At 50.8% G+C, this 9829-nt stretch overlaps 1 protein-coding gene across 1 annotated transcript; it reads right to left on the bottom strand.

Annotated features, from left to right (window-relative positions):
- Positions 1 to 1760: 1760 nt before the first annotated feature.
- Positions 1761 to 7988, bottom strand: KRT4 (keratin 4). The gene is made up of 9 exons (XM_028125600.2): positions 7500 to 7988; positions 5685 to 5899; positions 4685 to 4745; positions 4200 to 4295; positions 3484 to 3648; positions 3091 to 3216; positions 2347 to 2567; positions 2059 to 2093; positions 1761 to 1948 (listed from the first exon to the last, which is right to left on the bottom strand). The coding sequence occupies exons 1-9, from the start codon at positions 7986 to 7988 to the stop codon at positions 1761 to 1763; spliced, it is 1596 nt and encodes a 531-aa protein (XP_027981401.2).
- Positions 7989 to 9829: the final 1841 nt, after the last annotated feature.

Below are 9829 nucleotides of genomic sequence, written 5' to 3' on the forward strand. Positions count from 1 at the left end.
CCCCCAACTTCTCAATGTGGCCCATTACAACCTGCACCTTCCTGGTAGGTGAACTTGAGAAGTCTTTCCCCTACTACCAACCTTTGACTCCTCCTCCCCCTCCAGAGACTTAGGAAAAAGCCAATTCAGCATTTTCCCAGGGGAGGGAGGCAGTGGTGGGAAAAAGTCAAAGACCTCCTGCTCTGACACAAGGGGGTGAGTCCCAAGACAATGGGGAGATTAGGGCGGGGCTTATGAAGGGCCAGCCTTCCAGCCCAGGGAGCACAAGCCCCTGAGATTAACCTTTTGTTCCTCTGTCCCTGCTGCCCTGAGCTTGCCTCCAGGTCTGTCTGAAGGCCAGATGGGCAGGGACTGGCCTTGGGCAAACTGTGTGCCCTTCTGTCTGCACACAGTAAAGGCCCCATGGGCACTGTGCTGGAGGGATTGGAGTCTGAATGAATTGCCTGGCAGTCCAGGGTGGGAAGCACCAACTGGGTGGCCAAGGGAATGAGTGTATTCTGCAACTGCAGTAGGAGGGATTTAGGTCAGACCACAAGGGGAGCTCTGGAGGAAAATGATGCTCCTCTAGGTATCTTGGAATTGGTCCAGTATGGAAACACGGTGTCCACAAAGGCTATAACCAGATCCCCACCTCTGACTGTCCTCACCCCATTCTCCATTTCATCAATCATAATCTCCAGGACTGACCCCAAACAGGCAGCTTCACCTTCTACCACTCTAGCAGACCTGCCTCCCCTCCCCCATACCCCCACCACTCAGGGACAACAGTATAGACATAACCCCAGACGTAACCACCTGAGATGGGAAAGTGAGCACAGCACAAAACCTCTGTGAGAATGACATGCTTCCACTCCTCCATCCAGCATTTGGGACCTTGTTGATTCTTGGAACAAGTTCCTGAAAGTTTTGCTGGTCCAGTGGGATTGAGTCCTCTGCATAGGGTCTCATGAAAATAGGGAGGCCTTGCTAGACACTGAGTGTGAACTCTCCGTAAGCTCCCTAACCCCTCATTCCTCATATTCAGTGGCCACCCCCTGACTGCCTCTCCTCCAACCCTTCCCTCCAGGTTCACTGCAGGCTCAGCACAGAGATGGTCCTGCTCTGATTGCCTATCACTTTTATGTAATTGTTGGTTGTTTGGAATCTGTGCCCCTGTTCTGAAGGTAGCCTTCAGGCTCCACACACTGCACTTCTCCCTCAAATTAGGTGATGACCTTGATCTGTGCAGACAGATCCTTCAGGCCCCAGCCTCCTCTACTCCCACTTGAATTCTAGAGACTTCTCCCCCAGGGAACAAGGACAATGGCTCAGAGTGAATGATAAAAGCGTTTTATTAAGGATTCACCCAAAGATGGATAGAGGGAAGGAGAAGGGGTGGATGAGACACTGAGTGATTCCCATCCTGACCTTGCAGGGCCAGTTGCTGCCAAGTGACAGAGGAGTTTGGACCTGATGTAGAGGGATATGGAGATCCTGGGCTGGGAGGGGACATACATGACCCTGATGATTCTGTAGATGAAGCTCCTGTTTGTGCTCTCCTCTGCCCATGGGAGGCAAAGAGTCAGTTGACACCCCTCCCATTCCAGGGGGGTCACCAGGCCCAAATCGAGAAGAAGCTACCAAACTCCAAGAGCGCAGAGTCCACACTGGGGTGACACTGGTAAGATGAATCCCAGAGAGGGAGGCAGAGGTGAAGGAAGCACAGAAGACACCAGGGCTGGGCCCAGCTGGGCTCCGGGGCGGCAGGGACCTCGTCTCCTCTATCGGTGGGATCTCTTGGTCATGGTGGTGGTAGAGATGATCTTGCTGCCAGAACTGCCACAAACACCGCCACCAAACCCAAAGCCACTTCCGGAGGCAGAGCCAAAACCACTGCCCAGGCCAAACCCAGAGCAGCTTCCTAATCCTCTGCCGATGCCCCCGGCACCCGCACCTCCACCAAGCACAGCTGCAGGAGAAAGGGAAAGGATATGGTTATTCCAACAATACTGGCAATCGGGGGGTCTCTACCCAAACCAGGGTGGACAAATAGCCATAGCAGGGGCAGAAGGTACTTACAGATGCTCATGGCACTCTGGCATTCTCCGGACATTCTATGGGGGAAACAAAGAACAGTGAGTCACAGTAGAACCCTGAGCCATGCTTGGTTCAATAAGCAGGTCTCAAGCACCAATCCCATCCTTATGCACCCAAATTAAAGGACTGGATGTGAACCTGTTTGTCTACACTGCCCTGGATCATGATGCACCCATGCCATACTGAAGCAGGTGGCCCAGCAGAGGTGCAAGCTCCTGGTGCCGGGATCTCTCCCTCCCTCACATTCCTGTCCTGCCTTCCCTATCCCACCTGCACTCCTCGCCCTCCAGCAGCTTGCGGTAGGTGGCGATCTCCACATCCAGGGCCAGCTTCACACTCAGGAGCTCCTGGTACTCGCGCAGCATCCGGGCCAGCTCCTCCTTGGCCTTCTGCAGGGCAGCCTCCAGCTCTGTGCACTTGCTGTAGGCATCTTTGAGGGCCAGCTCCCCACGCTGCTCTGCGTCAGCTACAGATGCTTGCAGAATCTGGCACTGTAGACAATGGCATTGAACGGGCAATCATCAGTGTCCTGCTGTCAAGGCCTCGTCACCTGTCCCCTGTCCTGTACCAGCTTGCAGAATCTGGCACTGTAGACAATGGCATTGAACGGGCAATCATCAGTGTCCTGCTGTCAAGGCCTCGTCACCTGTCCCCTGTCCTGTACCACCAGGGTTAAGATGTCAGGATTCTGTCTGTCCTTCTCCCCACCTACTCTACTCTTATGCATTTCATTTACTCCAGCCAGGGCCCACCAATATCCTCACCAGACTGATTAGCTGAAGATGAGCAAAAAACAATGAAGAAGAGCAGAGAAACCTTATTTACCAGGGTGTCATGTCAGGTTAAGTCAGGTATTGCTGAAAAGACTTGGGCATGGCTTATATCAGGCGTCACAAATCCCCTGCATGCAAGCTCAGGATCTTCTGGCCTGATGCCTGAACTTCTTGTCTACTATGGAGACACCTGTCTTAGGCTCCTGGCCTTGTACCATGGCCAGAAAACGGTGACACTTACCTGCTTCTTGACATTCTCAATCTCAGCCCGCAGCCTCTGGATCAACCTGTTGAGCTCTGAGATCTCACTCTTGGTATTCTTCAGGTTGTCACCATGTTGGTCAACCGAGATCTGGAGCTGCTGGACCTAATATCCAGGAAAACACAGGGAACGAGGGGTCAGGCGTGTTTAGGTAGGGTATGTTTTCAAGTGAACTCAGCAGGAACAGGCACAGGTGACAGGGATAATACAAAATGTCATGTAATCTCAAATCAGACCAGGATCAGAGATTCCTGGGTGATCAGTTCATCTCTGACTTCTCTTGGGCTTGAGCTGATGATCACCTGCTCACAGAAATCAAAAGCAGAGCCCCCAGAAACCACTCCCATCTCCTGAGAGATCCCTGACACCCACCTTGGTTTGGTACAGGGCCTCAGCCTCAGCCTTGCTCTTCTGGGCAATCTCCTCATACTGGGCACGGACCTCAGCAATGATGCTATCCAGGTCCAGGTCCCGGTTGTTGTCCATGGACAGGACCACGGATGTGTCTGAGACATGCGTCTGCATCTGGGACAGCTCCTGCAGGGAAAATATCTCGTGTCAGGCCCCCTAGAGAGTCTTTCCTAATCTCTGACACCAGAAATTCACTGTGGTCATGGAGATGGCCGTGCCACAGACTTAGATGGAAGCAGAGCTGGCTGGCATCCCAGTGTGTAGGGAGGGAGAAGAATGGTAAATTTCTATGTAGAAATCAAGTGATTGGTGACAATTCAAGACAGAAAAGTAATGCTTCTAGTCTTCACTGCTCTCTGGGATCCATAAGCCATCCCATGTCAGTAGGTGTTCAGTACGTTGAATAGAAGGGAAGGGAATGGATTCATTTCGCCAGGGAAATGCTAGACGGCAAGAAATTCTATCCCATGCAATCTTGAGATCTAATCACCCCTTCTAAGACAACATCTGGTTTCAAAAACCTCCCAGTTGAGTCTCTCACTTCAACTCTCTCTACCTATGAGCTTGCTGAGAGCACCCTCGGCAAGTAAGGGAGCTGGAGTCCTACTGTGAATTCCCACAACAGCCTCACAGATTCGGGATTCCCTTCTTCAAATGCAGGGGGATGAAGTCCTCACCGCAGCAAAGAGGACCCTCAAGAAGTTGATCTCATCGTTCAGAGCATCCACCTTGGCCTCCAACTCCACCTTATTCATGTAGGCGACGTCCACATCCTGCAGAGGAGGCAGGGGGGAAAGAGACAAGATACAGAAATTCCAATAGGGACAAGGGGGTGTTAAGTGACACACAAAGGTGTTCTCAGCAGCCTTTAGGAAAGGCGTCTCAGCACCAGGTAAGGTGGCAAGGGACTAATCATTTGACATCCTCTGCCCTAATGACAATGGCAGAAATGGAAGTTAATGATCCAAATGGGCTTTTTCCCCCCAACTTCAATTCCTTAGGGTCTGGTTCAGTTACCCACTCCTTTGACCACACAGATTTGGATAGTACCAAGTGGGGTAAAGGTGAGGCCAAGATGGACCAAACCCATGATTCAAGCCAAAGACCACTCCCAAGGGAAGGGGTACTTCACAGCCTCTCCAGCCCCTCCTTCATCTTTTACCTTCTTGAGGACCACAAAGTCATTCTCTGCAGCTGCACGCTTGTTGATCTCATCTTCATACCTGGGGGTAAGGATGAGAAGGAGAAGACAGAAGCCTCACAATGAGCTTGTGTTTCTCAGATCTCTGCTGCTGGGTTTCCAACACCTAACTATTTGGAAATATCCAGGTAATTGTCTACATTTTCTCATTTTCATACAAATATTCATTCAACCTACATTTATTAGTTCCATGTGTGAGATACCAGTCTAGACCTTGGTTTATTCAGATAAGTGAAAATCAAACTTAATAAAGATTGTTTTCAAGAGATTAAGTGTGAGGAGGACAACCAACCACAATCTGGTTGGTTTTATTTCTGTAGAAGGGCTGTTCATTTGGTGGATTAAATTATCAGGAATGCTGCCAACAACAGTTCTCTTTCTTTGGTGTGAGAGTGAATAGAGAGAGGGGGTTGGGATTTTCTCAGCTCCATCCCATAGTGAGTATAATAAGACCTACTATGTATTAAATGCTCATTATATGTCCAGTGCTATGCTACCTGCTTTCTCAATCTCATTTAATTCCATTTAATTCTCAAAAATTCGGGTTATTATCCCCCTTTTAAAGATGAAGAAAAACAAGGCTCAGAGCGGTTAAGCAAGTTACCCAAGAGCGCATAACTTGTAAGTGGAGGACTCAGTATTCAAACAAGGACTATCTGTCTCTACAACCTGTATTCTTCTGACCATGCTCATCTGTATGGTTTCTGACCTTGCTTGTATATGGCAAGCCCAACTCCCTGAATGTATCACTCATTTTCTGTTTGGGGCAACTCAGGGTTACTAGGCCGCACCCCATTAGAAAGGGCCCACATAGATGCAGGGGCACAAACTAGGGAACCTTCTTGACCCTTTTGGGATCTCTTCAGAGCTGGAATTCTAAATGACTGGACAGGAGCCCAGGAGCCTGAGGCATGGCTGGGCAGACTTTCTCAGGTGGCATCCCTCTATCCTCCACACATACTTGGTCTTGAAGTCCTCCACACTGTCCTGTGTGGTCTTCAGCTCAGACTGCAGGCGTCCTTTGTCATTGACCAAGGTATCCAACTGCTTTCTCAGGGCACTGATGTAGGCCTCAAAGAGAGGCTCAAGGTTTTTGCTGGATGTGTTGGTCGTCTGCTGCTGGAGGAGGTTCCACTTGGTCTCCAAGACCTTATTCTGTTGCTCCAAGAACCGCACCTGTGTTTTAAAAAGGCACCAACCAACCGATGAGGACCTGAAGCTTTGGCAGGAGGACTGGCCAAGGCCACCCAGGTGACCCAAGAGCCATGCAAGTCGGGCCACCATGTTGCAACTCCAGGCACCATCCACTGGTATCAACATGGTGGCCCTGCTCCATGGCAGCAAATGAGCCACATGTGTTGTAGAGAACAGAGCACAGCCAGAGAGCCACAGGGCCTGACTACGCCACAAGTACAACTTCTTGACCCCAGGGATCCAGAGGCCCTGGGGGGAGGTGCCGAGAAGAACACTGAACTTCTAGGAAATAATAAAATAAACAAAACTAGGAGATACAACCACAGTCTGGGGACTCCTGCATTCAAAGCGATCCTGACCCAAGGCAAAGGATGATAAATTCACTGACAATTTTTAAAATAAATGGACCTGGTGTGTCTCTTTAAACCTGTGTACAATTGAGTCTGAATAATTAAAGATCAAGGCCCTAGACACATTCTGAGTCTCAGCCAGGCTCACCCTGCAAGGGGACTTCCCAGAACTCTCCCTCTCTCTAGAAAGACATCTAACCAGATAAACCAGGGTAGCAGCTTAGCATGATATTCCCACTATGTTCTTCAGAGTTGAAAGAAAAGCAGGTGAGGGGAACTGATCACAGTCTGAACCCAAAAGGTGAGATGAGGGGAGATGAGACAAGAAATCATCAAACCCTGGGTCTTGCTTTTATATCTGTATGTCCTGGAGTCACCATAAAGCCTCTTTAAGCTAGTGATGGTTTATTCGACTAGTAAGAAGAGCAAGCACTTCCACTCAGTCTACTTCAAGATGGTTCAGTCTTGCCCCATTCATCTAAGAGGACTAAGACCGATGCACAGAGAGCCAGGGCATCCTTAACTGAGTGGCTATACTCATCCACTCTCATTAATCTCTGGGTGACTCAGCAATCTGGGCTAATCCGCTTGCTGTCATCCATCATACTTGGCTGCAATTGAGCTTAAAAGACTTGAATCTCTAGACTTGCGTGGAAAAGGAAGTTGGATTACAAAAAGAAAAGGAGAGATCCCTTCTCTCTTCAAACAGATCCAGAAATCAGCAATTTTGCTCAGGGTCGGGAGGATGAAGGAGATGACCCCCAAGGTCCTATTGGGACCCAGAGTCTGTCATTGGCATCAGTCCCTTTTTCATTTGGGAAACCAGCCTGGTTTTCTTCCGCTCCTACAACAGAAGTGCCCATAGTTAAATTATTATGTTAACTATAATTTTAGTTAATTTTTAAATTATTAACCATGTTATTTCTGAAACCAAAATCTGAGGAAAAGCTGGGATGCCTGGATTGAGAAAAGTTGAGCGATTTGCCCAGTATACACAGCACTTCTAGGAAGACTCCAAACATTATTTTGGTCTGAGCAGCCTGTGCATTGGTCCCACCAGCCATGCACAAAAGAGGAAGACACAAAAGAGCAAGGATTCCCCTTAAATAGCTGGAACATGGAGGCCCAGAGGAGTTCAGTGGTTTGCAACGCTGCGGCAGGCTCAGGTCTGAGATCCCAGGACTCTGGAACCCTGGTTTCTACCACCTTGTCTGGCCAAGGGGACAGCTCACCTTGTCAATGAAGGAGGCAAACTTGTTGTTGAGGGTCTTGATCTGCTCCCGCTCCTCAGTCCGGACCTTCTGGATCTCAGGGTCGATCTCCACGTGGAGTGGGGTCAGCAGGCTCTGGTTGATGGTGACCTCCTGAATCCCGCCAGCAGGGCAGGCGGGGAAGGCAGGACCACCCTGTCCACTGAAGGAACCCCCAAATCCACTACCAAAGTTGCCAGCGCCAAAACCAACACCAAAGCTGCCGGCACCAAAACCTCCAGCAGCCCCAAAGCCAGCGCCTTGTCGGGACCCGGCCATGCTGATGGCGATGCTCTTTCTCCCCCCAAGGTTGTAGAGGCTCCTGCTGCCGAAGCCTCCAGAGGAGCAGCGGCCCGTGCCCCCAGACATGGACACTGAGCTGAATGCAGCCCTCTTGCCCCCACCGACTACAGCTGAGCCACAGCTAAAGCCCCGGGACCTGCCTCGGACACACTGCTGTCTGGCGATCATGGCTGGAGAGAGGAGAGTGAGCTTGGGGTTGTCAGAGAATGCAAGGGGCCAGGCCTGTGAATGTTGCAGCCCTAGCCTGGGTCTCTTATATGTGCTAGAGCAGCAGGGCTTGGTTGCAGGGGCATAAAGGGAAAAATCTGAAACATCTCTGGGCTTGGCCTTTGGCACAGGCCCATCCTTCTCGTACCTGCTGAGTATGTCACTAAACACACCTACAGATGTCATTCGGAGGGCACAGTTTACAGAATCCCAACACACTCCCCTCCAGGAGAACTTGAACCGGTGCTCCAGGGCCTCCTGAATCACAGGCCCCTGCCCAGGCCCAGCCCTTCGGGCCCGCCACTCACTGCACTTTCATCTCGACAGCCTCCCCAGGGCCCCTGGCTCCCCACAAGATGGCCCATTGCCCATTCTCTCACTCCGCAGAGTTTGGAAACTGAGGGTCTGGATTCAAGAGCACAGCCCGCTCTTACCTGCTCTGCAAACCTGGAGCAGGTCACCAGCTGGGGCTCAGTTGCTTCATCCAGAAACTGGAAATAATACAAACATTTACCTTCACCTCGTCTCAAGATTCGGGGGGATGATCATCATTGTAAACTGTCAGAAGCTGCACCTATATTTATTACCATCATTATTATTCTTCCATCTGCACTCAGCCCCACAGGCATCTACAAAAGAAGAAATCCATAGTCCAGCCTTAGAACCTTCCAAACCTAGATCAAGATTCACCTCAACTTGACACAGTTGTTGAGGACCTACTATGTACCCATTGCAGAGCTGGGGACTTAAGAGAGCTAACTGCCTCAGGCCCTCAAGAATCCCATTCTTTCTCCAGCCTCTGTTTGCGTCTGTGTAGGATTCTAGATCAGCGTTCTCCAGTCTGGGTCCCTGTTGGGTGAGCCCCAGTACTCCGTTTGCTGCCCACATGTTTGCTTGGCCACACCAAGACAGAGCATGTTCTGTTTTCCCATAATGATCCCAGCATTCGGGGCAGGAGTTTGTAATCCTTTTGGTGCTGAGGACCCCTTTGGCAGAATAGCGACACCCATGAGCCCTTTCTCAGGGCAATGTTTTTAAATGCAAAATCCTAGCTGTTAAGCTCTAACTTAAATTCTTCCTTACTGAGTGACATGGACCTGTGTTCAAATCCCACCTGTTGCCACTAACAAGCTGAACACATTCAACCCATCCTCTCATCTCTAAAGGGACCCCGCAGCACTTGGCACATAGTGGGTCAGTGGACATTCATTCTTACCCTGCCCAGACTTTGCCATTGCCACTTAGGATGAGAAATTAGACAGATCTGCAGCTCTACCCCTCTTCTAAAGCCCTGATAAGACTGCCATTCTAAATCCAGGGAACAGCAGTGATCAGGGCCTGGGTAATTCCCACAGGCCCAAGCTGACCCTGACTGACTGAAAGCTGGCAGAAAGGACCAGCTGCTCCCTCACTGCAAAGAGAAAGGGCAGGGCCCATGGGGTGCAAAGAAAGAGGTCAGTGGATCCAGTTCTCGGGGATGGGGCTGCAGGGAAGACTGGACTGCCTGGGAGCTCCCTCCTCTCCCCACCCTCACCCTCACCCCCTCTCCCTGCCCCCCTCTTACCTCTACCTCTGGTCTGCACCCCTCCCTCAGCACCCCCCACCTCAGCCTTTGCTCAGCTCCACCTGTTCCAGCCCAGGAGACCTCTAAATAGATGGAGGGTGGGTGCAGAAGCCATGGCAGCAGGCCAGGAGGCCCCCAGGCTCCATCGAAGGTCCACAGCAGAAAGCCCAATGGGTAGTCAGTCCATCCACCTGCAGTAAGTGAGCATCCTAGAGCCAGGACCACCTCCTACAAGGGA

This window comes from Eumetopias jubatus, unplaced genomic scaffold (genome assembly GCF_037043125.1).
Source record: "Eumetopias jubatus isolate StellerSeaLion01/CBP00866 unplaced genomic scaffold, mEumJub1_p1.0 scaffold_8, whole genome shotgun sequence".
Lineage (NCBI taxonomy): Eukaryota > Metazoa > Chordata > Mammalia > Carnivora > Otariidae > Eumetopias > Eumetopias jubatus.

Coding starts and splice junctions, on each gene's coding strand:
- KRT4 (XM_028125600.2), bottom strand. CDS start 7,988: ATGATCGCCAGACAGCAGTGTGTCCGAGGCAGGTCCCGGGGCTTTAGC. Junction 5,900..7,499: donor TTGCCTCCTTCATTGACAAG/GTGAGCTGTCCC, acceptor TTTAAAACACAG/GTGCGGTTCTTGGAGCAACA. Junction 3,217..3,483: donor AGGCCCTGTACCAAACCAAG/GTGGGTGTCAGG, acceptor CCTGGATATTAG/GTCCAGCAGCTCCAGATCTC.